Raw genomic sequence first — 16,170 nt, 5'->3', positions numbered from 1 at the left:
CCATTGATAGAAAAATTTAAAAATAAGCACAACTAAATTAAATTATACTGTGATGCCTATATAAGTGTTAAGATTAAAATGAAAACTAGGGAATTATTATCATAAAAGTCAGGATTGTGGTTACCTTAGGGGAAGGAGGGGTGTTGTAACTGGGGCACATGGGCAAAGGGGCCACAGGTTGTAGTTAAGTGCGTCCTCTTTGATAACTGATGAAACCAGACACTAATGATTTGTGGACTTTTCTGGATGTGCCCCATGGTGCCTTCCTGCTGCACAGCTGTCAGAGGATTAGAAAAGGGAATTAAGGATGATGTTTATTCCTGACTCTATGGATTTTGTAAGTTAAAGGCTAATCTTATTTAAATTCATTTCTTATAGTGAGGTTTCTGCAATATTGAGGACATGTCATATACATTGAAAAGGATCTGTTCACCATTCTTGAATGTCACATTCTCTGTGTGTGTAGCTATAGCCACCTTTGTAGTCTACCAAAATGACATCTCACATATTGTTGTGGCTGGGGAAAGAGTGACTTTTGATAAATGATTTATAAAAATGTTTTGAACAGCAGCTTGCAAAACCCTTTTTATCATAACATGAACATTTCTGTTTAGTGGTGATCAAAAAATAATTGATCTTTTCCTTCTTTGAATTCAGCCGTGTCAATAAAATACTTGATGCAAGGACAATTGGCATGAAAATATTTGAAGACTATGCAACAACTTGGTACTGGATTCTCCTGTAAGTGAAAACATTGGTTTCTTCTCCAGCCCTAGTCTGATTTTGTCCTTGTAGAACTCTTTCTTCAAATTCCCCATCCATATTTGTGAATAAAAGGTTGACTCAAATCTTAGTTCCTGCCATTTTCTTTTTCACATAGGATGAAGATGGGGCAAAGATATCTGGAAATATACCCAGTGTTATATTTGGGTTATAAGAATGTAAATTTGAACTCTATTCATTAAATTACCAATAAAAGTATAAACATACATATAATATACTTCAAGTCATGCAGGAACAACATCTGTAGTACATTTGCTTCCTATCATATGCTACAGTGGATGTAGTCTTATTTCTCTGGTTCTATTTTCTCATTTATCTTTCCATTGCCCTCCAAAGGATCATTTTTATTTTTAAACACATCCTTTCCATGAAATGTTTGTTATTACCATTATCAAAGGTCACTGTAGTTATGCAGAACTGAAAAAAATGTATAAAGGGAGGAGGAGATTAAAAATTTGCAGACATATGATTTGCATTCCTGAAAGGTAAGGGGAAATGCAGTTACCCTACTGAAGCAGGTACATGTGTTTGGTATATCTAAGGCTGTTGTTACTATCTGGCTCTTATGACTTAAAAGCATATATAGTTCCCTAGTGATCAAAAAACAAAGAGAAGTGCGCCTGGTTGGTTCAGTCGGTTAAGCGTCTGACTTGAGCTCAGGTCATGATCTCCCAGTTTGTAGTTTCAAGCCCCACATTGGCCTCTGTGTTGACAGCTCATAACCTGGAGCCTGCTTCAGATTCTGTTTCCCTCTCTCTCTGCCGTCCTCTGCTCGCCCTCTGTCTCTCTCTCAAAAATAAATAAACATTAACAAAATTAAAGAAAAAAAAACAGAAAACTTCTTTAGATAATTATAAGGCCCTTTACAACCTGGTCCAACTAGTTTTCCAGATTCATCTCCACCCATGTTGCTTGGTTAACCCTATATTCTCAACACGTCAAATAGCATGTGCATTTCTCAACTTTTGTGTCCTGGGCAACTCCATCTTCTTTAAAATGAGCTTTTGTGTAATTCATGAAGTCTTTCTTGACTTCTTCAGATATAGTTAATTTCTTTTCCTTCTGTGTTCCTCCTACCCACCTATCCACTGTGTATGTGTTGCACACATGCATGTACCTATACACACACACACACACACACACACACACACACACACACACACATAGCTATCATCTATATAGCACCTAGAATTTTGTATGTTATTTACCTGGTTCTTTTTCTCTGATAAATTCTGAACTCTTTACAGTGGTAACTCTAACTCACCTCCATTTTTCTAACTCCTCAGGCAGTTCTTGGAACATAGAAGATGCATAAAAAATGTGGGTTCAAGGAACAGTTATATAACCACTAGGAAAATAAGAGAGAGAGATTTAACAATATGGTGCTTACTGAAGTCAAAATTGTAATGTGTGTAAAATACTAGTGACTAGTTTGTAGAGCTGTAAAACTAGATAGTTTTTTGAGAGTTTACTCAATTCAATGCTTTGTCTTAAACACAATAATTGGTATCAGTGTTTATCAGTATTTCAGAATATCTCTCCATAGCAGAGAGTATAGTCTATACTTGACAGGAGTTAAACTGGTTCCTCTATTGTCAGACTCAAATATTACTAGATAAGTTACACATTTCTTCTTTATTTTGGGCTTTTCAATTACTATCTGAAAAAAAGTATGCATTATGGCAGACCTTCCTGTTCACCTCATTCCCAACACACGGTGAAACCCTATGTAGACACCACTCACACCACTAGAACCTAAATACTCCCTTTATTTCCAACTCTTTTGCTCTCCATCTATCTCATAAATATAAAGCCAAAGACTAATGTGCTGGCCCTTAGTTTATGCAGTTAGAATTTTATGAAGGAATTAAAAACAGAATAGACAGTTATATTTCATTTTTCTCCCTGACCTTTTTGAATATTTGCCTTGGACTATGTCATAGAATAATCCTTCAAACATATTGAATATTTAAGCATTAAAGTATCTATTATTTAAAAATTTTTTTGATATTTATTTTTGAGAGACAGAGCATGAGTAGGGGAGGGTCAGAGAGACAGAGACACAGAATCTGAAGCAGGCTCAAGGCACAGAGCCCAATGTGGGGCTTGAATTCGTGGACCGTGAGATCATGACCTGAGCCAAAGTTGGACACTTAACCGACTGAGCCACCAAGGTGCCCCAAGTATCTGTGATTTTAAAAGGGCATGGCTTGTATATAGAAAGAATATGCAAGAATATGACCTGAGAAGTTACTTTGATACAATGCTGTCATCTATCCAGTGACAACAATTATTAAGATTTTTTAAAAGATAATACTTGGAAGATGGTGGCATATGAGGATGCTGGCCTCACCTCATCCTGCTGATCACTTAGATTCCATCCACATCTGCCTAAATAACCCAGAAAACCACCAGAAGACTAGAAGAACAGACTCTCTGGACCCAAGCATAGACAAGAGGCCCACAGAAGAGGGTAGGAAGGGTGGAGAGGTGGTGTGCACCACACAGACTGGCGGGAGGGAGCTGGGACGGTGGAGGAGCAACTCTCCCTGCAAGGCAGAGCTCCCAAGTCTGGCTTGCAAAAGGGGAAGGGTTGGACTGTGTGAGTTCTGACAGCCAGTGGGACTTAACATCTGGATGTTAAAAGTCAACAGCTCTGCTCTCGGAGAGCAGGGAGGGTGAGAGGACACTGGGAAGGAGAGTTGTTGAGCCCTGGAAGACAGAGCTCAGCTCAGCGGGGGAACAAAGGTGCTGGCAAGCACCATCTGCCTCTCCCACACCACAGCCAAAATTCCAAAGGGAACCAGTTCCCATCACCGAACTTGCTTGTACCACGCAAATGCCCACTGCTGTGCTTCTGTGGATCCATGCCTCCCATGGGTCTGCTTCCCTCCCGGTGCTGCAGGACCCCTCCCAGAGGGGACCATCAATGGCAAAGCGAGCTAAGCCTGCCCCTCCCGCCCCTGTGCACCTTACAGATCCACCCTAGCTAATACATCAGATCCCATCGAAGCAGCACCATAAGCCTGGCAGTATGCAATTAGCCCGGACAGGGGCCACACCACTCCACAGTGAGTCCTGCCCCTGGGAGAGGGGAAGATAAGGTACACACCAGTCTGACTGTGGCCCCAGCAGTGGGCTGGGGATAGACATCGGGTCTGACTGCGGCCCCACCCACCAACACAAGTTTCTCCGGAGAGCACAGGGGAAGTGCCCTGCAGTTTGGAGCCACCCCAGGCACTACCCAAAATGATGAAACGGAAGAATTCTCCTCAAAAGAAACTCCAGAAAGTAGCGACAGCTAATGACTTGATCAAAACTGACTTAAGCAATATAACAGAAAAAGAATTTAGAATAATAGTCATAAAACTAATCACTGGGCTTGAAAAAAGCATAGAGGACAGCAGAGAATCTATCGCTACAGAGATCAAGGGACTAAAAATTGATCATGAGGAACTAAAAAATGATATAAGTGAGGTGCAAAATAAAATGGAGGCGGCCATAGCACAGATGGAAGAGGCAGAGGAGAGAATAGGTGAATTAGAAGATAAAATTATGGAAAAAGAGGAAGCTGAAAAAAGATTAAAAAAATCCAGGTGTATGAGGGGAGAATTAGAGAACTAAGTGATGCAATCAAACAGAACAATATCCGTATCATAGGAATTCCAGAAGAAGAAGAAAGAGAGAAAGGGGCTGAAGGTGTACTTGAACAAATCATAGCTGAGAACTTCCCTATCTGGGGAAGGAAAAACGCATTGAAATGCAAGAGGCACAGAGAACTCCCTTCAGATGTAACTTGAATCTATCTTCTGCACGACGTATCATAGTGAAACTGGCAGATTACAAGGATAAAGGGAAAATTGTGAAGCAGCTAGAGATAAACAGGCTCTAAATTACAAAGGTAGACCCATAAGAGTAGTGGCAGACCTGTATACTGAAACTTGGCAGGCCAGAAAGGAATGGCAGGAAATCTTCAATGTGATGAACAAAAAAAATATGCAGCCAAGAGTCGTTTATCCAGCAAGTCTGTCATTCAGAATAGAAAGTGAGATAAAGGTTTTCCCAAACAAACAAAAACTGAAGGAATTCATCACCACTAAACTAGCCCTACAAGAGATCCTAAGGGGAACTCTGTGAGTCAAATGTTGCAAGGACCACAAAGTAGCAGAGACATCACTACAAGCATGAAACCTAGAGACATCACAATGACTCGAAACCCATATCTTTCCATAATAACACTGAATGTAAATGGACTAAATGCTCCAACCAAAAGACATAGGGTATCAGAATGGATAAAAAAAACAAGACCCATCTATTTGTTGTCTACAAGAGACTCATTTTGGACCTGAGGACACCTTCAGATTGAAAGTGAGGGGATGGAGAACTATCTATCATGCTACTGGAAGTCAAAAGAAAGCTGGAGTAGCCATACTTATATCAGACAAACTAGACTTTAAATGAAAGGTTGTAACAAGAGATGACGAAGGGCATGATATAATAATTACAGGGTCTATCCATCAGGAAGAGCTAACAATTATAAACGTCTATGCGCCAAATATGGGAGCCCCCAAATATATAAAACAATCACAAACATAAGCAACCTTATTGATAAGAATGTGATAATTTCAGGGGACTTTAATACTCACAACGATGGGTAGATCATCTAGACACAGGATCAATAAAGAAATAAGGGCCCTGAATGATACACTGGATCAGATGGACTTGACAGATATATTTCGACCTCTGCATCCCAAAGCAACAGAATATACTTTCTTGAAACTTGAAACCAACCACAGGAAAAAGCCTGGAAAACCTCCAAATGCATGGAGGTTAAAGAACACCCTACTAAAGAATGAATAGGTCAACCAGGCAATTATAGAAAAATTAAAAAATATATGCAAACAAATGAAAATGAAAATAGAACAATCCAAATGCTTTGGGATGCAGCAAAGGCAGTCCTGAGAGGAAAATACATTGCAATCCAGGCCTATCTCAAGAAACAAGAAAAATCCCAAATATGAAACCTAATAGCATACCTAAAGGAAATAGAAACAGAACAGCAAAGACACCCTCAACCCAGCAGAAAAAGAGAAATAATAAAGATCACAGCAGAAAACAACAATATAGAATCTAAAAAAAAAACAAAAAAACAAAACAGTAGAGCAGATCAATGAAACCAAGAGTTGTTTTTTTGAAAAAAATAAACAAAATTGATACACCTCTAGCCAGGCTTCTCAAAAAGAGGAGGGGGGGGGGAAGACCAAAATAGATAAAATCAGGAATGAAAATGGAATTATTACAACCAATCCCTCAGAAATACAAACAATTATCAGGGAATACTATGAAAAATTATATGCCAACAAACTGGACAACCTGGAAGAAATGGACAAATTCCTAAGCACCCACACACTTCCAAATCTCAGACAGGAAGAAATAGAAAATTTGAACAGACCCATAACCAGCGAAGAAACTGAATCAGTTATCAAAAACCTCCCAACAGGGGCGCCTGGGTGGCTCAGTCGGTTAAGCATCCGACTTCAGCTCAGGTCATGATCTCACAGTCCATGAGTTCGAGCCCCGCGTCAGGCTCTGTGCTGACAGCTCGGAGCCTGGAGCCTGTTTCGGATTCTGTGTCTCCCTCTCTCTCTCTTCCCCTCCCCTACTCATGCTCTGTCTCATGCTCTGTGTCTCAAAAATAAAACCATTAAAAAAAAAAAAAACTCCCGACAAATAAGAGTCCAAGACCAGATGGCTTCCCTGGGGAATTCTACCAAACATTTAAAGCAGAGATAATACTTATCCTTCTCAAGCTGTTCCACAAAATAGAAAGGGAAGGAAAACTTCCAGACTCATTCTATGAAGCCAGCATTACTTTGATTCCCAAACCAGACAGACCCAGCAAAAAAAGAGAACTACAAGCCAATATCCCTGATGAAAATGGATGCAAAAATTCTCAACAAGATATTAGTAAATCGAATTCAACAGCATATAAAATGAATTATTCACCATGATCAAGTGGGATTTATTTTTGGGCTGTAGGCCTGGTTTAATATTCACAAATCAATCAATATGATACATCACATTAATGAAGGAAAAGAGAAGAACCATATGATCCTGTCAATCGGTGCAGAAAAAGCATTTGACAAAATTCAGCATCCTTTCTTAATAAAAACCCTCGAGAAAGTCTGGATAGAAGGAACATACTTAAACATCATAAAAGCCATTTATGAAAAGCCCACAGCTAATATCATCCTCAATGTGGAAAAATAGAGCTTTTCCCCTGAGATCAGGACCACGACAGGGATGTCCACTCTCACTGCAGTTGTTTAACATAGTGTTGGAAGTGCTAGCATCAGCAATCAGACAACGAAAGGAAATCAAAGGCATCAACATTGGCAAAGATGAAGTCAAGCTTTCACTTTTTGCAGATTACATGATACTATACATGAAAACCCAATAGACTCCACCAAAAGTCTGCTAGAACTGATACATGAATTCAGCAAAGTTGCAGGACACAAAATTAATCTACAGAAATCAGTTGCATTCTTATACGCTAATAATGAAGCAACAAAAAGACAAAGAAATGGATCCCATTCACAAATGCACCAAGAATCATAAAATACCTAGGAATAAACCAAACCAAAGATGTAAAAGACCTGTATGCTGAAAACTATAGAAAGCTTATGAAGGAAATTGAAGAAGAGACAAAGAAATGGAAAAACATTCTGTGCTCATGGAATGGAAAAATAAATATTGTTAAAATGTCAATACTACCCAAAGCCATCTACACATTCACTGCAATCCCAATCAAAATTGCACCAGCATTGTTCTCGAAGCTAAAGCAAGCAATCCTAAAATTTGTGTGGAACCACAAAAGACCCCGAATAGCCAAAGTAATTTTGAAGAAGAGGACCAAAGCAGGAGACATCACAATCCCAGACTTTAGCCTCTACTACAAAGCTGTAATCTCAAGACAGCATGGTATTGGCACAAAAACAGACACATAGACCAATGGACTAGAAGAGAGACTCCAGAACTGGACCCAAAAAATTATGGCCAATTAATCTTTGACAAAGCAGGAAAGAATATCCAATGGAAAAAAGACAGTCTCTTTAACAAATGGTGCTGGGAAAACTGGGCAGCAAAATACAGAAGAATGAAACTAGACCACTTTCTTACACCATTCACAAAAATAAACTCAAAATGGATAAAGGACCTGAATGTGAGACAGGAAACCATCAAAACCCTAGAGGAGGAAGCAGGAAAAATCCTCTCTGACCTAAGCCGCAGCAGTTTCCTACTTGACACATCTCCAAAAGCAAGGGAATTAAAAGCAAAAATGAACTATTGGGACCTCATGAAGATAAAAAAGCTTCTGCACAGCAAAGGAAACAATCAACAAAACTAAAAGGCAACCAACGGAATGGGAAGTTATTTGCAAATGACATATCAAAGGGCTAGTATCCAAAATCTATAAAGAAGTCACCAAACTCCACTCCTGAAAAACAAATAATCCAGTGAAGAAACGGGCAGAAGACATGAATAGACACTTCTCTAAAGAAGACATCCAGATGGCCAACAGGCACATGAAAAGATGCCCAATGTCACTCCTCATTAGGGAAATTCAAATCAAAAGCACACTGAGATAACACCTCATGCCAGTGAGAGTGGCTAAAATGAACTAATCAGGGGACTATAGATGCTGGAGAGGATGTGGAGAAACAGGAACCCTCTTGCACTGTTGGTGGGAATGCAAACTGGTGCAGCCACTCTGGAAAATAGTGTGGAGGTTCCTCAAAAAATTCAAAATAGATCTACCCTATGACCCAGCAATAGCATTGCTAGGAATTTACCAAAGGGATACAGGAGTGCTGATGCATAGGGGCACTTGTATCCCAATGTTTATAGCAGCACTTTCAACAATAGCCACATTATGGAAAAGCCTAAATGCCCATCAACTGATGAATGGATAAAGAAATTGTGGTTTATATACACAATGGAATACTACGTGGCAATGAGAAAGAATGAAATATGGCCTTTTGTAGCAACATGGATGGAACTGGAGAGTGTTATGCTAAGTGAAATAAGCCATACAGAGAAAGACAGATACCAGATGTTTTCACTCTTATGTGGATCCTGAGAAACTTAACAGAAGACCATGGGGGAGGAGAAGGAAAAAAAAAAAGAGAGGGAGAGAGCCAAAGCATAAGAGACTCTTAAAAACTGAGAATAAACTGAGGGTTGATGGATGGTGGGAGGGAGGGGAAAGTGGGTGATGGGCAGTGAGGAGTGAGGAGGGCACCTGTTGGGATGAGCACTGGGTGTTGTATGGAAACCATTTTAACAATCAATATCATATTTAAAAAAATTCTTAAACAAAAAAAGATAATTCTTAGAGACAATGAACTCAATAAATGTACCAAGCTGTGTTTCTATGTTTGGAAACTTAAAAAGAGCATCAGAGTTATCTTCCTAATGGAAGCATCATCCAAATTTCTACTCTTATGAGTTCTGTTTAATGAAAGTAACAAGAGGAACTCAATATGACTATAACCTGGATATATGGGTGGGATGGGGGAGAAGCATCTCTACTAGCTCAAACTCCAGGAAGAAATTAAAACAGAAAAAAAATAGTCATGCTGCTGATGGCTTGATAAAGTCACATGGCCCAGGAGAGACAGAGGCCTTATCATGGCTCCATATAATGACCCATAGATCACTGGGGACCTGAAATATATGTCTGGTGATAGACATCACAAACTACTAGATAATTACACCATAATAATGGCTACAAAATCATGGGTTCAGGAACTATGTGAGGGCAATTATTTTTCTTTTCTGCCCTAAGACTGCTCTCTTGCTTCTAGATAGTTCTGTTACATAAGGTTTCCTCCCATCAGTCAAGAGGTAGACAGAACAGCACAAATTATCACGGATATGTTTTATGACTTAGTGAGATGTGTGGAAGGGAAAAATATGGCATGGGCAGCTGTGGCAGATAGGCCAAAACTGTGGATTGGAGGAATTGTTTTTTTCCTTGAATAATGGTTACTGCCAGACTTCAGCTTATCCAGGTACACAAAGATTGACTCAGGTATGAAGTTCCTGATGGTCCTACTGTTTCATATAAAAGTCTTAATAGGAACTATTGTTTATGCATTTTAATATTATAAATGTTTCTATAGCTAGGTAAAATAAAGAGAATGATTTTGAATAGAAAAAAAAAGTGTTGTCTTGCTGTTAACATTATGTTATGTTTAGCACACTTGGCCTCCTTTATGTATTGTCTTCTCTTTCCTCTAGTGGCCTGATTATCGCCATGTTCCTTAGTTGGATGTTTGTGATACTCCTGAGATACATAGCTGGATTACTCTTCTGGGTCTTCATGGTGGGTGTGATTGGAATTATAGGTTATGGTAAGTATCACTCCTTTTAAAATCACCAAATGTCAAAGTAGTCCTTTTCTTTTCATTATCAATTTATGGCCAGTATCAGTTACCAGAAAGCATTTTACTTGCAGTGAATTTAATTATTCTTTACTCCCCTGCCCCTAAAGTGTTAAACTGAGAAAAATTATATTTTGCATATATTATTTCTATAACTTTTATCTTCTTTATCTTGAAAAAAAGTGCTGTCAAAATGTTCTACTCTTTTTCCTTACTGACCTTTGGTTTCATGCCTCATAGTTATTAAGAAGGAAATAAAAAGAATACCTTTCAGGCTGATAAAAAATATTTCAGACAACTTATTTTATTCCTTTAAATTTTCTGTCTGGTCATAGGCTAGGTCTGCATAGTTACAGAAGTGTGATCTATTTTTCTCTTCGAACACAATACTTTTAACACAGGTACTGTCACACATTCTAATAATTGGCCCGTACTCCATAATGAGGCATCACCCTCTAGAGTCAAGTATTCTGAATTACACTCTTTGGGTGGAGGGTTACTGTATATAAAGGTTGAAATCTAATGAAAAACTCAGTCACCTCAAAAGCAGTACAGGTGCAGTGTGAACACCAAAAAAGGCACTAAAGTCTCTCCCAAGGAACAATATAACACTTATGGCCGTTTCCTTTTAGTCTGCTAATACATATTTGGGTCAATATATGAATATTTGAGATGTTTCTATTCAAGTGATTTCCCCTACGACACCATTTGGATTGACAATGTAGTTTTATGGTAGCAGACACAAAAAATAGCAAAATTCTTATTTTTGTCACTCGAAGAAGAACTTCACACATATCCATATAAGAATGCAGTTGAATCTCCCAGTTCTGTGGTTAGCCTGAGTTCTAATCCCAATTCCATAACCTATAACTAAATAACTTTGGAAAAGTTTCCTAATGATTGTAAGACCCAATAATGTTCCTTATTTGTAACCTTAGCACAATAATAGTATCTCCATCTTACAAGATTGTGAAGATTAAATGAGACAATGAATATAACGCTCTTAGACCAATACCTGGAAAACAGGAAACACTCAATATGTGTTGGTTTATTGTTACTGTCCTCCTCGTTATCCTCAATAGGTTTCTAGACAGTTGTTACGTCTCTGTAGGTATTCTTTATCTGCTCCTACTGTGCAGCTGCATGTGAAGAGGTGGGTCAAACTGGTGGAGGAATGTAAGAACTGATACCCCTTAATCCAAAAACTCCCAAGAAAGCTTTTTGTTTAAAAGTCTTTTTTGTGTGTTTTGCTTAGCGCTCAAAATAAACTCTGCCCTCTACGACTAGAGTCTGGGCATGTGATTCAATCACTTTTATTGTCATCAAGAAGGGAAGGACAATAAAGTCTGGTATTGATTTCACTGACTTGTTTTAGGGAGCAAGAAAAATCCGAGTTTGGCAGTAGTGACAGTTTGACAGTGGCAAGAGGGAGAAAGATTGTCAATATATCACAAGTGCAGGTGAAATAACCAATTTCAGCTCCCCGTGACTCCCTAGGTGTAGTGCTAACTCAGCAATTAATGGTGTGGCAAATCAGCTTGAAACCATTCATTGAGTGGGGAAATGTCTAGCGAGACTGAGAAGTATAATATTACATATAACTGACCTCTGCTACTATCTTGGACAACTGACTTTCTCCACATCGTGGGAAACCAACCATTTGCTACTAATAGCCTATTTACTAAGGCAAACAACAATGTGGATGTGTCATACTAAGCAGAGAAAAAGCCAGGCTATTTGTGGGCAAGTGCCCTTGAACATCAGTGGAACAATTCTTACTGACCAGAACAAGTTAAGAGTTACATAGGAGAGACTATATAACTGGGGTTATAAGCATGAATTTGGAGATTGAAAAGGCACAATCCCAGGTTCATTGCATATTAACTGTGTGACCCTCTACAAGTACATAGTCTCTCTAATTTGTCATGTCTTCAACTACACAATAGGACTCTGAGTATTTTTTTCTTCAAATTTTTACTTAATTCTAATGAATTAACTAACATACAGTGCAATATTGGTTTCAGGAGTAGAATTCAGTGATTCATCGATTACATACAACACCCAGTGCTCATCATAACAAATGCCCTCCTTAATATCCATCACCCTTCTAGCCCATCCCCCACCCACCTCCCTCCATCAAACCTCAGTTTGTTCTCTATCTTTAATAGTCTCTTATGGTTTGTTCCTTTGCTCTCTGAGAATTTTTTTAAGATTTTTTTAGTGTTTATTTTTGAGAGAGAGAGAGACAGAGCATGGCAGGGGAGGGGCAGGAAGAGAGAGAGAGAGAGAGAGAGAGACCAAATCTGAAGCGGTCTCCAGGCTCTCAGCACAGAGCCTGACATGGGGCTGGAACTCATGAGCCATGAGATTATGACCTGAGCCGAAGTCAGACACTTAACCCACTGAGCCATCCAGGCACCCCAGACTCTGAGTATTTTTTTAAAATAATGTACATATAGTGTTTAGCTGCTTAGCACATAATAATTGCTCAATAAACAATCTTGGTTTACACAGGAATGGATGTTGAATTTTGTCATGTGCTTTTTCTGCATCTATTAAGATGATCCAAACAATTTTTATCTTTTATTTCATTAATTTCATTAATGTGGCACATCACATTTATTGATTTGTGGGTGCTGAACTATCTTTGCATCCCTGGAATAAATCCTACTTGATCATGGTATATGATATTTTTAAAGTAATGTTTAATTCAGTTTGCTAATATTTTGTTGAGGATTTGTGCACCTAAGTTCATCAGGGATATTGGCCTATAATTTTTTTGTGGTGTCCTTGTCTGATTTTGGCATCAGAATAATACTGGCCTTGTAAAATGAGTTTAGAAATGTTTCCTACACTTCCATTTTTTGAAGGAGCTTGAGAAAGATGGTATTAATTCTTCTTTGAATTTTGGTAGAATCTACCCATGAAACCATCTGGTCCTGGCCTTTTGTTTGTTGGGAGATTTTTGATACCGATTCATTTTTCTTACTAGTTTGGTCTGTTCAGATATTCTGTTTCATCATGTATCCATCTAGGTGGGTTGTATATTTCTAGGAATTTATGCATTTCTTCTAAGTTGTTGAATTTGTTGGCATATAATTGTTCTTAATATAGTTGACACTTGAGCACCATGGGTTTCACTGCATGGGTACACTTACATGAAAATTTTTAAAAAAATCTTTAGTTTTGAGAGAGAGAGAGAGAGAGAGAGAGAGAGGGAGGGAGGGAGGGAGAGAGGGAGAGGGGGGGAGAGAGAGAGAGAGAGAGAGAGAGAGAGAGAGAACGAGTGGGGGAGGGGCAGAGGGTTAGGGGGAGAGAATCCCAAGCAGGCTCCACAATGTCAGCATGGAGCCTGAGGCAGGGCTCGAAGTCACTAACAGTGAGATCATGACCTGATCCAAAATCAATAGCTAAATGCTCAACCAACTAAGCCACCCAGGTGCCCTCAGGTTTTATATGTGTGTAGATAGATAGATAGATAGATAGATAGATAGATAGATAGATACACACACACACACACACACACATATATATATACAGTACTATAAACATATTTTCTTTTCCTTATGATTTTCTTTTTTTTTAACTTATTTATTTTGAGGGAGAGAGCCAAAGTATGTGTACACAAGCAGGGGAGGGGCAGAGAGAGAACGAGAGAGAAAATCCCATATAGGCTGTCAGTGCAGAGCCTGATGCATGGCTTGAAACCACAGACCGTGAGATCATGACTGGAGCCAAAATCAAGAGTCAGATGCTTCACTGAGCCACCCAGGTGCCCCTCCTTACAATTTTCTTCATAATATTATTTTCCCTAGCTTACTTTATTATAAGAATATAGTATATAGTATATATAGCATACTAAATACTAAATGTTAATATTTAGTATTAACTGCTAATGGTATTAGTAAGGCTTCTGGTCAACTCTGGGATTTTAGTAGTTGAGTTTTGGGGGAGCCATGGCTTTTTGACTGCATCAGGGGTAGGCACCCCTAACCTTCATGTTGCTTAAGGATCTACTGTAGTCTTCTATGATCCTTTGTATTTCTTTGATATCAGTGATAACCTCTCCTCTTTCATTTCTGATTTTATTTATTTGAGTCCTCTTTTTTTGTTGGTGAGTCTAGCTAATACTTGTCCATTTTGCTTATCTTTTCAAAGATCCAGCTCTCAGTTTCATTGGTCTTCTATCTTTTTAGTTTCTATCACATTTATTTCTACTCTAATCTTTTTTTTTCCCTTCTAACTTTGGGCTTCCTTTATTGTTTTTCTAGTTCCTTGAGTTCTAAAGTTAGGTTGTTTGTTTGAGACTTTTCTTGCTTCTTGAGATAAGCTGTGTCCTTATGAACTTCCCTCTTAGAACTGCTTTTGCTGTATCCCACAAATTTTGGTATGTTATTTCTCCATTTTCATTTGTCTCAAGTACTTTTTATTCACCTTTTGATTTCTTCTTGGACCTATTGGTTGTTCAGTAGCATGTTGTTTAATCTCCACATATTTGTGAATTTTCCAGTTTTCCTCGTGTAATTAATTTCTAGTTTCATACCACTGTGGCCAGAGAAGATGATCGATATAATTTCAGTTCTTTTAAATTTATTAAGATTTTTTTTTTGTGGTCTAACATATGATCTATCCTTGAAAATGTTCCATGTGCACTTGAGAAGAATGTGTATTGTGTTGTTTTGGATGGAATAGTCTGTTTATATCTGTTAAGTCCACCTGATCTAACATGTTGTTTAAAGCTGATGTTTCCTTACTGATTTTCTGTCTGGGAAATCTATCCATTTACAATCGCATTTAAAATTGCATCAGGGGGCGCCTGGGTGGCGCAGTCGGTTAAAGCGTCCGACTTCAGCCAGGTCACGATCTCGCGGTCTGTGAGTTCGAGCCCCGCGTCGGGCTCTGGGCTGATGGCTCAGAGCCTGGAGCCTGTTACCGATTCTGTGTCTCCCTCTCTCTCTGCCCCTCCCCCGTTCATGCTCTGTCTCTCTCTGTCCCAAAAATAAATAAACGTTGAAAAAAAAAATGTAAAAAAAAAAAATTGCATCAGAAAAATAAAATACCTAGGAATAAATTTAACCAAGGAGGTTAAAGACCTATGTATTGAAAACTACAAGACATTAATAAATAGATTAGAGAAGATACAAATAAATGGAAAGATATTCTGTGCTCATGGATTAGGAGAATAAATATTGTTGAGATCTGCATAATACCCAAAGTAATCTACAGATTTGTTGCAATCCCTATCAAAATTCCAATTAAACTTTTAAAAGAAGTAGAACAAATAATCCTAAAATTTGTATGGAACCACAAAAAAATCCCCACAAAACCCAAAAAGTCAAAGCAGTCTTGAGAAAAGAGAACAAAACTGGAGGCATAATGTACCCTGGTTTCAAGCTATATTACAGAGCTATAGTAATTTTAAAAGTATGGTATTGGCATAAAAACAGACACATAGATCAGTGGAACAGAATAGAGAGCCCCAAAATAAGCCCACTCGTATATGGTCAGTTAATTTATGACAAAGGAGCCAAGATATATGATGGGAAAGGACAGTCTCCTCAACAAATTGTGTTGGAAAAACTGGACTACTTTCTTACACCTATATACAAAAATTTACTCAAAATGAATCTAAAGACTTGAATATAAGACCTGAAACCATAAAATTCCAGAAGAAAACAAAGGCAGTAAGCTCCTTGACACAGGTCTTAGCAATGATTTTTGTTAACAGGATGTAAAAATCAAAAGCAATAAAAACAAAAATAAATAAGTGAACCTACATAATCTAAAAAGATTCTACACAGCAAAGTAATCCCTCAACAAAATGAAAAAGCAACCTATTGAATGGGAGAAAATATTTGCAAATCAGATATCTGATAAGGGGGCTAATATAAAGGACTCACAAAACTCAGTAGCCAAAAAACCAAAAAACAAAACGAACAAA

The 16,170-nt window shown here is 38.4% G+C and overlaps 1 protein-coding gene across 7 annotated transcripts in view; it reads left to right on the top strand.

The window, feature by feature from the left end:
- Nucleotides 1-16,170, top strand: part of SLC44A5 (solute carrier family 44 member 5) — a 374,891-nt gene that overhangs the window by 330,454 nt on the left and 28,267 nt on the right. For all 7 annotated transcript variants that reach the window (XM_045477883.1, XM_045477880.1, XM_045477879.1 and 4 more), the window contains 2 exons: nucleotides 658-741; nucleotides 10,087-10,199. In XM_045477883.1, coding sequence (XP_045333839.1) covers nucleotides 658-741; nucleotides 10,087-10,199 — 197 coding nt within the window. The remainder of the gene's footprint in view (nucleotides 1-657; nucleotides 742-10,086; nucleotides 10,200-16,170) is intronic.

The sequence above is a fragment of the Leopardus geoffroyi genome, chromosome C1, assembly GCF_018350155.1.
Source record: "Leopardus geoffroyi isolate Oge1 chromosome C1, O.geoffroyi_Oge1_pat1.0, whole genome shotgun sequence".
Taxonomy (NCBI): Eukaryota; Metazoa; Chordata; class Mammalia; order Carnivora; family Felidae; genus Leopardus; species Leopardus geoffroyi.
The sequence above is the reverse complement of the archived record's forward strand: the minus strand, read 5'-3'. Positions and strand labels throughout refer to the sequence as shown.